We start from the raw sequence: 17,204 nt of genomic DNA, 5'->3' as shown, positions 1-17,204 counted from the left end.
GAGGGCGAGAGTGGGGGCCCGAACGCCCACCGTTCCAAGCAGAAATCAGTGAAGATGATCATCATTGTGTTGGCAGCGTTCATGCTCTGCTTCCTCCCTTTCCACCTCACCAGGAGTCTTTACTATGTTTTTAGATACCTAAGGCAGGCAAATCCAGCCCAGGTGAGGACGAATGCTTTTTTTTTCTTTTCTTAATAATGACTTTAAAAGCTCAGTGTATCACATTTCTACATGTTCATCAGATCAGCTGTAATTTGCTGGAGGCCTCCAGTGTAGCCTACAAGGTGACCCGACCTTTGGCCAGCGCTAACAGCTGTCTGGACCCCATCCTTTACTTCCTGGCTGGGCGTGACGCCCGCAGTAACCTCACCAAGAAGAGCACATTGCCTTCATCGAAACCAACAAGTGTGAGCCAACGTTTGACTACTCAACTCTGATCCAATAAAAAATGCTAAAGGTTTAGGGGACAAGAACTGTACTTTATTCCTCCTCTGGTAGATGTGAGACCCCATACCTGTGCACTTTTCAATCTTAAATGTCCGCCAGTTCAGACTTCTCACGGTTGAAATCTCCTAATGAAGAATCAAATTTGAAATTAAAACCAGATCAACATTTTGAAAATCCTACTCGATTACCAAGTCTTTGTATAATATATGTATAATTTAAGTACTTAGTTTTGCAAAGTTCAGTTGATCACACTGCATTCAGATTTTGGGCGGCACAGTGATCCAGTGGATAGCACTGTGGCCTCATAGCAAGAAGGTCGTGGGTTCCAACCCTGGTCGTCCTGACCTTTCTGTGTGGAGTTTGCATGTTCTCCCTGCGTGGGTGTGCTCCGATTTCCCCCACCATCAAAACATGTTAGTTCTTCAGTCAGTGCAATTGACCAGGCACTGATAAAAGCCTGGAGTTGGTCCCCGGGCGCTGCACAGCGGCTGCCCACTGCTCCATTGAGGGATGGGTTAAAGGGCAGAGAATGAATTTCGCAATGTGTACGTGACAATAAAAGTATCTTCTTCTTCTTCTATCATTAACTAATAGAAATGATCAGATTTGACCAGATGTAAAATAAATATCGAAATTACGTAGTGAATGCCTTTAAAGGAGTTCTTGAGTTCATATTTTTTTGTTATATTTGAAAAGCTATAACGTATCGATATAACTAAACTACATGGTGCTCCACAACTGTGGTTTTTGTAAATGATTCTACTGGACAACAGCTGCACCTGAAGTTTTAATTGGCACAAGTGGGTTTTCCTCAGCTCTGCTTTCTCTGATTAACGTTTAAGACAAAGATGGCAGTGGAGTAGGGTGTGTGTGTGTGTCACTTTGTATCACAAAATATGAAGGAACTTAAAATGACATCGTAATAAATATGTATAGATTTTGAGACAGTTGTGGTGATACATTTTTAAAATTTGTTTCATGTACCTTATGACATTTGTTGTAAGATATTTGGCGTTGTTCCTGACTTACCCAGTAGATTGATTTTTGTGCAAAATGCAAATGAGAAATCCGTGTGTGATCCTAGTATTTTGTCACCCTATCGATGATACACACCTCCGTGAAGCTAGAAGGCTCATCTAGAATCTAACAAACCATTTATTATCCATACCACATACACATCAAAAGCCAAGCATCTAAAAGAGCTTATGTCACAACTTAAATTGCTCTGTGAACACTGTCCATGCCTCCAGTTGTTGCCTTCTAGATATCTCTCTTCTCATCCTACACCGCAGTCCGACCACTCTAAAGAATGCTCAGCTCCAGCTATGATCAGCTGTGTAACTCATGTCATTATCATAGCCAGATAACAATAACAACAAACGCACCAATATATATATACAGTTACAACTGCTGACTTACTTTTGCTGTTTTTGTTGTTAATAGCTCAGTTGTTGACAAAAATAATTCCAGGCGCCATTTTGGATATTCAGAGTTTCTGCTATGTACACTCAGCGGTGGCGGCAGCCGCTACAAAACTATTTACCGGTTTATTTATCGGTTTCAGTCCTCCTCTCTCACTCAAACAAAGGAACTTCCCAAGCTGTCATTATAACTGTGAAATGACCTAGTGAGGAGGAGTCAAGGTAATCATTTTTACCAACATTCGTTAACAGTTGTTTCAAAAGTTTCCAAAATCAAAAATCAACAGTCTAAATTTCATGATCTCAAAATTTCAACAGAAAGAATAATATGAATTCAAATCATCTTAATTTACTATAAATTAATGACTTAATGTGAATAAACTTATTACAGCTCCAACATTGTTAATAGATACTTTAGGAATCATCAGATAAGTATTGGCTACCTGTGCTATTGGAGAAGGCTGATCCTATGCAGCGCCCTGCATGACAGAGCTAGTGGTTTGGCTGGTTACATATCCATAATAAAAGATACAGGCAACAACAGCAGGCTGCAGCAAGCATTGCGTGATATTTTAAAGTGATCTTATTGAGACCTTAATGTAAATTTAAAAAAGTAAAATAATTGTATTAAATTTAAATAAATATGAGATAATCAAACAGCAAAGTACATTCCCTTGAAATAATTAACTGACACACAGCAGATGAAAGATTCAGCTATTATTCCAAAAAAAGATATTTGGCCTGCACACTACGCAATATTAAAACACAAAGTAACTTGTACTTTGTGTAGTTTATTACCCAAGTACTTTTATACTTTTTGAGTAGGTTTGTCAAATCTGCTCCCAAGTTATGGGCCTGTAAAGCTTGGGAGTTCATTTGGTCATAGGAATGTTGATGAATTTTCACTGTTTTTATCAATATTTCAATGTTTTGGAAGCTTTATGTTATTTGGAACATGCTTGTATGGACAGAAATAGTGTTTTGAAGAAAACGCTCAATACCAGTGAAATTATAAACAGTAAATATGGCCAAAACATGAACATTCGCCTGGTATATTTTTGAAAAATTGTGCAATAACTGTTGTATAGGCTATTAGTTTATTTTCATCAAATTTACAGTTACAGTTGTATTCCAGGTGTATTAGAAAATATTCTGTTGTATTACTATGAGTTGGATGATGGTTTTGATGGCGATATTGCTATTATAATACAGATTTTATACCAGGCGAGGATGAAAATATCATGTTTTCCTTGATTGCATCTCCATTTACTCTTTAATAGCAAAATAAAATCATTTACAGTTGATTCATATTCTTCTGACCCATCAAAGGAGACCAGAATTATGCATCTAGGCATAATGGTTGAGGAGTAGTTTCTGATTCATTTTGGTTATTATTTTAGGTTTTTTTTCTGTAAATAGGGGCAAATAGCTGGTAGTTACCAGAGGTTGGAAAGTATGAACTGTAATTTATGGAAAGAGTAACCTTAGTAACCTTACTGGGTAATTTCATTGGTATTGCACTAGACTGCCAGTATAGGGGGTTGTACTGCCCAACTAGACAGGCTACTGGTGAGTCTTTATGAGTCTTAATTCAATAGTTGACTTTCTACAGTTGATCAGAACATCTCTCTCTCTCTCTCTCTCTCTCACACACACACACACACACACACACACAGACAACAGCTAAAATTATAAAAGCCAGGTATAGTGTGTTTCTCTATACCCATCCATTTACATTCATTTACAAGTTCTGTAAATGTAAAATGTAAAAAGTCACAAACAATATATTCTTTGTACACCAGAGTTTTAAAATTCTTGTTGTTTGTCTGTATGGCTGTCAGACCCACTGTATTTTAGTAAGGATATACAGGACCATATATTTTTGATTGCATGCCAGGAGATTTCTAATATTCCTTGCTTACAAAATCTTTACGCTAATAGCTGTGTGTTTGATTTACCTGTCTTCAAAAGGATGTTTGTCTTTGAATTGGTGTTAAGAACTATAGCTTACTGTGCAAAGACCTTGTCCTACTTCCCATTCCCTATAAAAAGCTAGGTTACAAAGAACAAGAAAAAGTAATTGATAATTATCTACTCCTATACTTATCATAGTTATGATCATGGGATTACAATAGGATTGTTTCTACTTTAAAAACATTTAAATAATGTCTTTCTGAATTAACAAACTGAATATTCTTACAGTCTAAGGTGGGGAAAGTCTTGTCTTAGACATCGTCCATTTAACATAATATCTGAGCCTCAGGCTCTCCACCGTGTACAGGCTACAGCTTGTCAGAGCGGCACACACCTTCTTTCACAGGTTTGTCTCCCACTCAGGTATCTTAGGTAGGCATTCAGCCATTAACAACACACTCAGAGTCCCACCTGAGAATGAGCAGACATTGCACAGGTCAACGCAGGACAGTCTCTGAAAGGCGATAGCGTTCATACAGTGTGAGTAATTTCATGTGTTTTGAAGGGGGGCTTTTTAGTATATTTCTTGGGATACAATGTGGATTATTGTTACATCCAATTTAACAAGCGCACATTATTTTATTGCTGAATAGTGAGCTGATCTAGCATGCACACAGAAGAATTTGGGGGACTACAAGAGGGGTCGCTCGTTCTCGGGTCTGTTATCTGTAAAATTCAACTTGCAGCTGTTTTGAAGAGAAAAAAAATAAGAGAGGAAAGGATACAGATGGAGCAAGAGGCATTGATTTTGATCGGGATCCAAGCAAGTTAAGAGATTAAAGTAATGAAATAATTTAGTCTTTGAGATATTTGCGATAACGCAAACTTGATTTTTACAGCATTATATGTAGCCTACCTGACTAATGGGTGAAATGTTCAACCCACCTGCAACATTTTGTGTTTCAAGGTTTTAAAGTTTAAGTAGCAAACACTTTTGGCAGAGTAAAATAAGAAGAAAGTGTCATAGGTTCCAAATAAAACGGAGAACTTAGACTCACTATGAACTGAACACCTCCATTGTCAGCAAGTCTGACTCAGCCACCTGGGGATTTGAACCTTCAGATCTCCAGAGTAGGTGACTTAAGACTGAGCTACTGGTGAGCGATTGTTTCCACACACCTTTTCACAAGTTGAGGCAGTAACATCACATGTGCCAGAACCGGATATTTTTGTCAGTTTAAACTTGAAACGTTTACAACAGTCAAGATGCTGGTAAGAAAATTCTGAAAAAAATCACATATTATTCTGCTGGTTTTCGGTGTGTTGTCAATTATTTTGACGGCATCTATCCAAAACTGAGTAAAAAAGAAAATGTTGTGCATACTGTGAGTTATGGCAAGATATTGAATATCCCTGCAAACTCACCCTTTGACCGATCTAAAAACTTGATATGGGTCATCTAGAGAATGTCTATGTCGATTTTGGTAGCGTTTGAAGAAAGACTTGTGGAGCTATAGATGTTAATTTAATTAGCATATTCAGAAAAATATAGAGTGACTGACTTCTGAATTTGCCATAGGTTGCAGTGAGACAAATGTTAGTGATGTCAGTGGATGTGCTGAAATAAATTCAGCGCTCTGGGATATATGCCTGATTTTCTTAGATTTTTTGAAGTTTGGAATGAGAAATGTCTAAAAATTTACATTTCTTGTAATAAGCCACGCCCGCTTTGAGCAATCATTACCAAATTTTATACATCAACTGAGTAGACCCTATATCGTACAAACCGAATTTTGTATGAATCCATTCAGCTAATTAGAGGTATAAATCATTTGCAAGTGTAGTGCCCCCTAGTGGAAGAATATCATAATATTGCAACGAAGCAACCGAGCATCTGAACAGAGGCGTCAAGTTTGGTTACAATAGCTTAAGCCAATTTTGATTTATGGGCATTTATGTGAAATTGTACATAAAGACACAAAAGTACAAATTTATGAAAAAAAAAAAAGATTGACATATCAAAATTCTTTTGATAATATTTGATCAGCGAGTCCGCAAAAATAGGTTTTAGAGAAAAGTGATAAAAAGTTGTATAATTTGAAGTTTTTAGAGCAGAAGACTATTGCAGCAAAATGCAGATGAATCCAGAGATTAAAATAATGATAGAAGTTTGACTCTAAACTAAAGCTGTTTTCGAGATAATTGCAAAACTGTAAAGTTGATTATAGGGCCACCATGAGGTCTGTGAGTGCCATTTTTTTAAGTAGTAGTGGTTGAAATTTGCAACCCACCTGACAATTTTGGTGAGTTTTCGTCCAGCAGTTTTTGCTGCCCAAACACTTTTAGCAGAGAAAAAGAAGAAAGACAGAAGAAGAAGAATGAGAACAAAAACAATAGGGCACAAACAGCTTTGCTGCTTGGATGCCGTATAAAGAGAAAATAATATCAGAAAAACTCATCACTGTAACTGACAAAAGTCTGGCATCTACTGTTTTCGTTGTATGTGAGTTTTTGAGGCTCCACATGGCGTCACAAGAGTTTGGTTTGACACTGAGTTTGTCAGATAAACAGACAGATTTGTAGAGGAAGAGAAAAATGGACTGACGCTAAGTGAGACGACAATGTAGCATGCATTCCAGTGAGCACAGCAGAAAGAAAGGTTTCAAAACAAGGTATGGTTTGAGTTACAAAGTTATTCCTCTGTCTCTCCCTCTCACAGACACAAGGTTTTGGAAAACCTTGACATGCAAAGTGCCAGAATGAGTGCTGTTTTTCTGCTTGAGAACACAGCTGCACTAAAAGTTTTGTAAAACGCTGTTGCCATGCAAGTCTGTGTGAATCTTTGTCTGGATCCTCTGCAGCTGAGATGTGTTAAAACCATTAGTTTTTTTTTCTTTTGGAAAGAGGAGAATGGAGAGGCAATGAGGTTAGACTGATAGGTATTTCAGTAATCTACTGAGACAAGGTGTCAAGGTCTCACCTATTGGGCCAGGTGAACAGTACATTTTGTTACATACACATACTGTACAGTTGTACCGTAACTTATATTGCAGCCATAGAACCCACAACTTTCCATATGTGCACAGATAATCCCACACTCATTTATTCTGCCAGGTTTAATTTGAACACCACCATTAAAGTATCATCTTCTCTCTATCGCTCATAATTTTTCTCTTATGTACTCAGCCACCCAATCAGCAAGGTGATTAAAGAAAGTCAGCCTCAAAAGGATTTACTTTTTGTGAAACGCACAATGACGCTAAAATGGGATGACTCAAGCTACAAACTGTGTAAATTTGATTGCCAAATCACAATGGGCTGCTCGATTATGCTTGCTTTATGCTTGCTGAAAATGAATGACTTGGGGCATCGTAAAATGTAATCTGCTCTATTTCTGTGTGTGTGATAACTTCACAGTTTCACTTGGTAAGTTAGTAAAATGCTTTTAGGTTCAAATGCAGCATGTTACTAATCTATTCCTTTGTACTTATCTTGTACTCAGGTGTTCTCACAATCAAGATGGCCACCTTTGACAACAGTACCAACCTAGCCAATGTCAGTGCCTTCTACTGTAAACTTAAAGAAGAATTTAAATATATTCTCCTTCCTGTCAGCTATGCCTTCGTCTTTGTAATTGGCCTGGCGCTGAACGCCACAGCGCTGTATGTGATTGTGTTCCGCACTAAGCGCTGGAAGCCCTCCACTATCTACATGTTCAATCTGACCATGTGCGACACACTCTACATCTTCACTCTGCCCTTCCTCATCTATTACTACGCAGACGAGAACGACTGGCCCTTCAGTGAACCGATCTGCAAGCTCATACGCTTCCTGTTTTATGCCAACTTATATGGTACAGTTCTGGCGTGGTTCAGATCAGTATAGTTTGATATATGATATGGTACAGTATGGCAATATGGTATAACACATGACAATACAGTATGATACAACAAAATATATTGTACAATATTTGATACAAGCTATCCAATATACAATATAATACAAAATGATATAATACACACTGTAATAATATGATATCATATAGTATGATATGTTAGATTATTATTATCTAATATAATGTGTCCTTGTATATAAGATATGGTGCAATATGCTACACAGGGCTATGGTACCTTACACTAAGCTACCATAGAATGTGCTATGGTAAGATCATGACACGACACACTATAAGCTACGATACGATAGGCTATGATACTGTACAATACAGTACAAAACAATACAATGTGATATGATACATTAAAATACAAAAATGACATACTCCTGTGGCAGGATATCATACAAGAATATATAAAAAAGAGAAATATTTTAACTGACTCAGTGTCATCGAAAATTTAATTACATCAGTTCCAGACCTACAACTTAAAAACAATTAAAATCCAACAGATAGACAATTTGATATATATAATACAATACAATGTGATGTAATACAGTATGATCTGACTTGAGACAAATGCAATACATACCACATCATGAAGACAATATGCTAAAAAAATACATACTGATATCATAGATTAAGTAAGACTCACTACAGTGTGAAAAAGAGCATTTTGAATATCAATCACTCCCGCAGGTTCCATTCTGTTCCTGTGCTGTATCAGTCTGCATCGCTTCATTGGCATCTGCTATCCAGTCCACTCCCTCTCCTGGGTCAGCGCTCGTCGGGCCAGGCTGGTATCTGTGGCAGTGTGGGCCACCGTTTTATTCTGCCAAGGACCTATTCTCTACTTCTCAAGAACTAAGTGATTTAAATTTGTGTTGTCCTTCTCTCTTTTCCCCTTCCTCCACCTCTTACTTCACTAGTGTCCCTCTTCATTGTACTGAATGGGTTTAAGTGTGGACTATTGATTTTTGTGGAACACCAACAAGGCTGCAGTACCATGTAATAATACTAAACTGTTCTAATCAGGTCTTTCCTTTCCCAGGAATCAGGGCACGCTGGTCTGCTACGACACCACCAGCCCAGAGCTTTTTGATGACTTCTTGGTGTACAGTTCAATAGTGTCAGTTCTCATGTTTGTCCTGCCCTTCCTGGTGGTGATGGTGTGCAATGGCCTCATAGTGAGGAAGCTTCTAGAGCCTGGCTGGGGGTCTGAAGGAGGAGCCGAGGGCGAGAGTGGGGGCCCGAACGCCCACCGTTCCAAGCAGAAATCAGTGAAGATGATCATCATTGTGTTGGCAGCGTTCATGCTCTGCTTCCTCCCTTTCCACCTCACCAGGAGTCTTTACTATGTTTTTAGATACCTAAGGCAGGCAAATCCAGCCCAGGTGAGGACGAATGCTTTTTTTTTCTTTTCTTAATAATGACTTTAAAAGCTCAGTGTATCACATTTCTACATGTTCATCAGATCAGCTGTAATTTGCTGGAGGCCTCCAGTGTAGCCTACAAGGTGACCCGACCTTTGGCCAGCGCTAACAGCTGTCTGGACCCCATCCTTTACTTCCTGGCTGGGCGTGACGCCCGCAGTAACCTCACCAAGAAGAGCACATTGCCTTCATCGAAACCAACAAGTGTGAGCCAACGTTTGACTACTCAACTCTGATCCAATAAAAAATGCTAAAGGTTTAGGGGACAAGAACTGTACTTTATTCCTCCTCTGGTAGATGTGAGACCCCATACCTGTGCACTTTTCAATCTTAAATGTCCGCCAGTTCAGACTTCTCACGGTTGAAATCTCCTAATGAAGAATCAAATTTGAAATTAAAACCAGATCAACATTTTGACAATCCTACTCGATTGCCAAGTCTTTGCATAATGTATGTATAATGTAAGGACTTTGTTTTGCAAAGTTCTGTTGATCACACTGCATTCAGATTTCTATCATTAACCAGTAGAAGTTACGTGATAAGATTTGACCAGATGTGAAAAAAAATAAATAAATAAAAACAAACACACCTCAGCTCTGCTTTCTCTGATTAACGTTTAAGACAAAGATGGCAGTGGAGTAGGGCATGTGTGTGTGTGTGTGTGTGTGTGTGTGTGTCACTTTGTGTCACAAAATATGACAGATCAGTTGTGAACAGTTGTGGTGATATTTTTTTTTATTTGTACCTTATGACATTTGTTTAATCTAAATGCCATAATTTGTATCAAATAGATAATTAAATAATTCTTGGTTAATGGCTTTAGAATGAGTCTCATTATCACTCTGCAATATCTTTTAACAGGAAAGCAGGACTATAGTTCATCCTAGTTTTTTAATTTATTCTTACTTAGTAAGTCTCTGATTATTAGCACCAAACAGCTTCTGAGCAGGGTATTTAAAACCAGAGAAGTTGTCAGCCTGTTGGTTATGAGTTTGGAAAGTATGAACTGTAATTTGTGGAGTAACCTTAGTTGCAGTGTAGTTGAGCCAGTTGGTAATTTCATTGGTATTGCTTACACATGTGATGAGTGGTACTTATTTCTAACTAACACTAGACTGCCACTAGGTGGTTGTACTGCCTAACAAATAAATAATGACTCTTCAGGAGTCTCAATACAATAGTTAACTTTCTACAGCTGATCAGAATGTCTCTCTCTCTCTCTCTCTTTCTCTCTCTCTCTCTCACACACACACACACACACACACACACACTAAACAGCCACATTACCAAGGAAGAACAGCAAATAAGGCAGCATTTAAAATACACCTCTTCTTTATTTCAAGAGTAAAAACATCAGACAGAAAAATGTAATATTATAAATGCAATCTAACAAACTCGATGAGATGTTTTTTTTTATCCTTCCTTCCTCCCAGCAACACTTCAGCTTGAAAACATGTAATAATAAATCTAATAGTGAGAATAGTTATAAAAACAGATCAAATGCAAACATGTGACTGCCGCAACCAATAGATATCCAGTCCTCCAGACATGTTGTCATATTCCTCGTAATAACGCATTTAGAAAATATGAAAATGAGTAGCTAAAAAACCTTTATGATTATAATACACTCTTTAAAAACCCATGAGGATGTAAACCAAAGCCAGCTGAGCTGCATGACTTTGGGGCACGTCAACCTCTAATCCTCTGCAGCCACTGGTTGGTTTATTTAATTAAACAAACCAACAAAAAATGCCTGTGTGTGTATTCATGCGAGAGTGGTCTCTCGCAGTTATGCAGATACTGTATGTGCGCACGTGTGCATGTGTGTGTAGGACTTTAGGTTTAAAAAGTTTGTGATGAATAAAGAATGGAAAACTGTAACAGTTTGCTCTGCAAAAAAAAAAAGGAAAACACTGAAATGTTGCAATCTAATAGTAATCAATAGAAATCATACATATATATCGTGTTGATTTTAACCAGCAATTCAGCTTATATGCACGATGGTGTGACAGAGTTGACCATTTTTTGATTGATGGACTACAAATGTCACTCATTGGTGCAGTTGTCTTTCACCTCATACACACTGCATGCTAAAATTATAAAAGCCAGGTCTGGTGTGTTTCTCTATACCCGCCCATATTTACATATGTACATTCATTTACATGTTCTATTCTACAAATGTGATCTCTACCTATCTACTTTTTCACCCCAGGATCTAAATGATAATTGTAGCCTCTAACTGCGTTTGGGGTGCAGTGTCAAAAAAAAAATATAGAAAATTGATACTTTATTGGGACCAGCTCTTAGGAAGACATTTGGCCCCTGATCACTTACTTGGACCAAGTCTAAGGATCTTAAAAGTTAAAAATGTATTAAAGCAGACAGCAGATAGGTGTCTATTGCTGAATGAATGTTTCATAAACTCTCAAGGTTCAAGTGAACTCCATGGGTGCAATGAGCTCCTTCTGTTAAGACTACATTCAACATCTTCAAGGTCTAAAGCCTCCAGTCACCTGCAAAGAGCAGCTAGACTGCTAAACTTAGAAAAACTATTTAAAACATCAAAAAGTTATTTGATTTTTGTAACATGTGTTTCCTTATAATATTTACTGTAGTGCTGTTGTAGTCTTTAATCAAGTCTCACATGACCCAAAAATCATACAGGTTTTTTATTTCAGTCAAGCCAGATTTGCTCAATCTGTTGGTAATGAAAACCTTAGATCATATGGCACTTGATTGGAGACCACTTGGCTTGACATTTTCCTCTTTTTTAAATGTACATACTTGAGTTTGTCTCAGTGTCATTGCTATTTGAGTTTTATCTTTATGTCAGTAATATATTCCACAGTGGTTTATCCTCTACACTATTCACCAATAGTGTAGATGTGTCTGTTTACATGAACTGTATGTGTGTGTTTCAACCGTGTTTTTTTGTTTTGTTTTTACATGGAAGCACAAATACAGGGTCTAAGAGTGCATTTTTTTTTATGATACAAACTTCTCTTCTCTGTTTTCCTCCTCTCATTCTTCCTTCTAGTGTCAGGTGTTGAGAATTTTTTCTCACAATGCTATTCTTTCCACTCTGCCCCTTGTGTGTATCCAACAAAACATTGTTCTTTTTGGATTGGGGCTGTGAAGCAGCTGTGATTTGAACTTCTATGATAGTACATCTGATACATCTGTGAAGCACAATATGTTTTTTATCTAATAATAAATAGAGTTTTATTCCTCGTATCGCGTGAATAGAAACAGCTTCTTCCAGCAGGAGGTGGTTCTCGTGGTTTCTCGGTGTCGGTCGTTCAGAAACCCCTCCGTGCCAGCTGTCAAGTGGTCAGCGAATGATGAGGTCATCTTCAGCGAGGTAGCATTATCGTACACCGTCTCTCTGTCTCTTCACCTGAAAGAGAGGGTCAAACTGTCAAGGAGGCAGCAGGATGAGGACGTGAATGTGCTTTTCAAAGCACATTTATCTCATTGTTCCTCATTTGGCCTGATTTTGAAGCATAAATGATTGCCTGGACATGGTTAATCCAACAGATTGTTTTGACAGTAGGCAGGGCCACATGCTTATTGTAATGATGCTGATTCAGAGAGTGTTGGCAGATGTGTCTGAGTAGACAATTGGAAAGAGAGGATGCTCATTTCCCAAATCATTTTAGAGACATTTCTCTGATAAACTGATCATACTATAATTGCCTTTCCCATTGAAACAGACTACATAATTCGCCAGAAGAATGTTCTAGCTGACATGCTAATGACCTTGAAACACTTCATGGCACATTAACTGGTCAACAAATGTGCAGTGTGGAAGAAAGAAATGGGGAAGGAGTGAGGTGATTACACAAGTAGTTATGATGGAGTGGATGCGAGAAGAGAGCAAGAGGAGGAAAGTGTGTGACTGCGTGTTGCTGGTAGTACCTCCTGACGCCAGATGATGTAGAGGAGCAGAAAGATTTCCCTCCAAACAGGGAGTTCCTTTGCTCCTTGGATGATGTCTTGGTTTCCACTGAGACGGGCTTCTGCTCGGGGATCTGAGCAACTTGAAATCTGTCAAACGAGCAAAGAGATGTGATTACATTTACTCAGATAACATGGCAATCATGGTATTTTGACTGGCACTACAACAGTGTGTCTACTGTGTTTAATCATCTTTTCTGCTACTTTTTAAAACCAAGTTATTCTACTGTAGAGCTACATCTGGAGGTGAAACTAGTGATTCATGTGTATACTGCTACATCTGGAGGTGAAACTAGCTAAGAATTTCACCGTGTAGCCACTGCACATACATAGACAATAAAGAACTTGAATTTGAACTTTTTACCTTCAACCTTTCTGTAATTTAACTGAACTGTGGTAAAAAAGCTGTGAATGTGTCAGCAGTGGAAGTGTATTTAGATCCTTAAGTGAAATAAGTAGATTAAGTAAAAGTAGCAATACCACAGTGTAAACATACACCATTACAAGCAAAAGTTCTGCATTCAAAAGTAAAAGCATGGAAGTGCTAACAGACAAGAAGTGCATAGAATATAAAAGGTAAACTACTCCTTTTGTAGCAGTATGGCCTCTGTCAGAGTTAAATTATTGTATATTATAACATTGGATTATTATGACTGATCCTGGATTGATATAACTGACTGAACTTGGTGGAGGACATTGTTATGTTGCTGGGTTCTTTTCTTTAATCTACAACAATTCATCATATTTTATAAAATGATCATATGGTTTGTATGTTCAATCATAATCTACAAAGTAAGTAAGATCTCTCAATAATGTAGTAGTTGAGTAAAAAAGTACAATATTTCTCTCTAAAAAGTGGTGGAGAAGGAGTACAAAGTTGCAGAAGATGGAAATACTAAAGTAAAGTAAAGTAGAAGTACATCAAAACTACACTTAAGGAATGGTCAAGTAAACGTTCCTAGTTTCATTCCACCACTGGAATATTTTAACTGAGCTATTCTTTACTGCTACTTGAAGAGTTTGACACCAGTGATTTCACTTATTCTTAAATTAAACTGTGAAAAAGTAATTTGTATTGCATGTCCTCATGTATCATGTTAGCTGTGTGTTGGGTATAAAACAATGCGGAGGTGTCTCACCTCCCCACAGACAAAACTGTCAGCTCTCCCTCCTTCTTCTCCTTCACTTCACTCCCTTCCACTCTTTCCTGTACATTATTTGGCACAGCAGCTTGTGTATGGTGGGGGTCGAAAAACACTCCCCCCAGCAGGGGCCTCTTCTGCTGGTCGGTGGATGTGTCCAGTGAGGGTAGGATGAGTGTTTGGGGGGGCTTCAGGGGATCTTTGAGGGACTCCAGGGGAGGTATGAGGACAGCCGGCCATTTTCTCTGGGCGCAGCGGGTGCAGCGGTAGCCGTGCTTGGGGGCCAGGCCGGAAAGGCCGGAGATGGTGTGGAGGTGGGACTGATGGGGGCACAGCCGAGGGAGGGAGCGTAATGGGGACAGGGGAGACAGCATGGGGAACCTGGGAGGAAGAGTGAGGAGTTACATTTTACAACTTGAGGCATTTATGTATTACATTTAGTTTCCCTACAAATTCAACTGAACATATGGTTGCCACATCAATAAAACAAAATAAATTATTTAATTTAAACCTTGAACTGACAACATTTTTGTCCTCTCAATATAAAAATCAATATATATAATATATCAATCATCTGCTCATGGTTTCTTAACACACACCCTTTCCCTTATATTGGTATATATAGAGCCAAATATATCACATTTTTGTCACTAAAATGCCAGTTTTGTCAGTGCAGACTGCAATACTCTCTCTTATGCTCCTCATTGCTTTCTTATAGATGGTTTAAAAGTTTGTCTGGGTTGCTACATAACACAGCATAATGCCATAAAGCTCTAAACATTGCCTTTACCTCTGCCTTTGTTCAGTGTGAACATATGTGTGGAAAAGAAATTGAAATCTCTTATTGTTACACTCTGTACACGTTCAACCAGGGCTCTTTAGTTTTTGTCTTTCCATTGTTCTTTTGTGCAAAGCAAAAGAGATGAATGCAGCTGTGTGTCCCGGTGTCATACTGGCTAGTGGGTGATCTGTAGTAACCCCGGAACCTCTCACCACACACACACACACACACACATACAGGATCTGAAATTTGTGTGTGTGTGTGTCAGAATGTTCTCGAATCTAAAGCTCACATGTTACAGCAGCCCACTGAGCAGCGGCACAATGCCAGAGGCCCCTGACACATCTCACCATTGTAGATACCAGAGTGCATTGGGATCCAATTACCATCATATCATATTGTGAGATAAAAAGAAACTTAAGTGATCGTGTGGGAGAAGTTCGGTCGGTTCAGCTACAAAAGAATAGAGAGGCCATTTGGAGTTTAAAGATGATGTCTGCTCCTGCCAGTGCTGATAAGCATAGCATAGAGAGCTGAGTGCCGAAATACAGTGGTTTCGACTATGGTATAAAGTCCCAAGTTGCTGGACTTGTTAGATTCACTTCAGACTACTTGAGCAATTTTAATGGCCACAGCTTACAACAACAAAGTTCCAAGCACAACTACACTTGGCCGTGCCAAAGTCATGTGACTTCAAGCTATGTCACAACCAATGAGCTTAGTGACAGACAGTGTGTTTAAGCCGTATGACTCAAGAGACAGCGGTTACAATTGTGTGAGACATTCACTTCAGACATGCAGGAATGAGTCACTGCCAAGTGTCAGACCACTCCAGAGATCCACTGAGGAAATGTAGCCAACATGGTCTGATGTGTGCACGAGATTTGAACAGTTTACAAAAAGAAGAAATAGCAGGTGGCAATATATCATTGAAACATGGAATTATAATCCTATAAAACACAGCTTACATTGAACATTTCTAATCCAAACCAAAAATAAAAACCTATTATAAAATACAGCACCAGCATCTTATTTTCCATATTTTTTGCATACGGTTGATATAAATCATATTCAAGTGACACTGATTTTAATGTTTTTGTGCTACTATATCTATCTATCTATCTATCTATCTATCTATCTATCTATATATATATGATTCTTGAGATAGGAGACAAAACAAGTTTTAAGTCTTTTTTTAATACTACATTATTTTGAAATTTATATATATATCAATAAATTGTAAACTAAGTTGCTACTTACTTTTATTTGTGAATTGTCAACACACAATGACTGATTGCTAATTCATGTTGTGTTTTTTTAAAATATAAAACAATATATAATTTCTAATTTCAGTGACAGCAGGATTTAAAATACATCATTGTGGTCAATCAGATACATTGGAAATTATTGTTCCATTATCTTTAAATCTCCAGGTTTTCTCATGAAGAAAAACATGAACGATGTATCATTTAAATATAAAATAAAGCATGTGATTCTGATGAAGCTCCGACTATCTGACGAGAGAAATCTCTGAAGAGCAACTTTCTGTAACTTTTGGGAAGGTTTTCTCTCCCTCTCTCTGCCTGAATAGCCTGCTTCACACGCACACACACACACGCACACACAGACACGCACACGCACACACACACACACAAGAACATAGATTTGTTTTTATTAGAGCATCTTGACAGGAGACTCCCTCTAAATGTTTTGCTGCCTTACTCTTTTCCAAAATTTCCTTGCCTCCTTGTTTAGCTTGGTATTGAGCAGCGTAACTTAGCAAAAGTACAATATATGATAATTTGTGTGTGTGTGTGTGTGTGTGTGTGTGTGTGTGTGTGTGTGTGTGTGTGGATTCATACTTGATTGATGAGCCTTTGCTGATGGCCATCTGTTTGCTCTCGTACTCCAACAGAAGTTCTTCCAGTGCAGCAGCATTTTCTGATACACAAACACACACACACACACACAGGTATACACACAAACATTTGGATGAGACTCGATCAGCGATTTTGACCACAGTGAGAGTCAATGATTTTGTGCTTATTGTTGATTGTTTGGAAAAGCCAGCTTCCCTAGGAAAAGTTCCAGATAAAGTGAGATCATTCTAGGATTACAGACGGCTGGATAGGTTCCACACTGTCATATATATACACACCTATATATACCTATATATATATATATATATATATATATATATATATATATATATATATATAT

At 38.1% G+C, this 17,204-nt stretch overlaps 2 protein-coding genes and 1 long non-coding RNA gene across 7 annotated transcripts in view; 2 read left to right on the top strand and 1 right to left on the bottom strand.

The window, feature by feature from the left end:
* Window positions 1-9,688, top strand: part of p2ry2.1 (purinergic receptor P2Y2, tandem duplicate 1) — a 15,173-nt gene extending 5,485 nt beyond the window's left edge. For 3 of the 5 annotated variants that reach the window (XM_046073127.1, XM_046073125.1, XM_046073128.1), the window contains exons 2-5: window positions 7,285-7,635; window positions 8,371-8,539; window positions 8,723-9,065; window positions 9,146-9,688. In XM_046073127.1, coding sequence (XP_045929083.1) covers window positions 7,302-7,635; window positions 8,371-8,539; window positions 8,723-9,065; window positions 9,146-9,340 — 1,041 coding nt within the window. In that variant the 5' untranslated portion in view covers window positions 7,285-7,301 and the 3' untranslated portion in view covers window positions 9,341-9,688. Of the gene's footprint in view, window positions 1-6,080; window positions 6,455-7,284; window positions 7,636-8,370; window positions 8,540-8,722; window positions 9,066-9,145 lie in introns of those variants that run through there. The other 2 variants (XM_046073126.1, XM_046073129.1) reach the window with 2 other exon arrangements.
* On the top strand, window positions 7-1,390 carry LOC123985535. The gene is made up of 2 exons (XR_006828698.1): window positions 7-162; window positions 243-1,390. It is a non-coding gene; the product is annotated as an uncharacterized LOC123985535 (long non-coding RNA).
* Window positions 9,689-10,418: 730 nt separating the features above from the next.
* relt (RELT TNF receptor) overlaps window positions 10,419-17,204 on the bottom strand; it is a 30,478-nt gene continuing 23,692 nt past the window's right edge. The window contains exons 9-11 of the mRNA XM_046074885.1: window positions 14,201-14,584; window positions 13,023-13,151; window positions 10,419-12,501 (exon numbers count right to left, since the gene is read on the bottom strand). Coding sequence (XP_045930841.1) covers window positions 12,498-12,501; window positions 13,023-13,151; window positions 14,201-14,584 — 517 coding nt within the window. The 3' untranslated portion in view covers window positions 10,419-12,497. The remainder of the gene's footprint in view (window positions 12,502-13,022; window positions 13,152-14,200; window positions 14,585-17,204) is intronic.

This window comes from Micropterus dolomieu, linkage group LG17, assembly GCF_021292245.1.
Source record: "Micropterus dolomieu isolate WLL.071019.BEF.003 ecotype Adirondacks linkage group LG17, ASM2129224v1, whole genome shotgun sequence".
Classification (NCBI taxonomy): domain Eukaryota; kingdom Metazoa; phylum Chordata; class Actinopteri; order Centrarchiformes; family Centrarchidae; genus Micropterus; species Micropterus dolomieu.
Note: the sequence above shows the minus strand (reverse complement) of the source record. Positions and strands in the feature narration are given on the sequence as shown.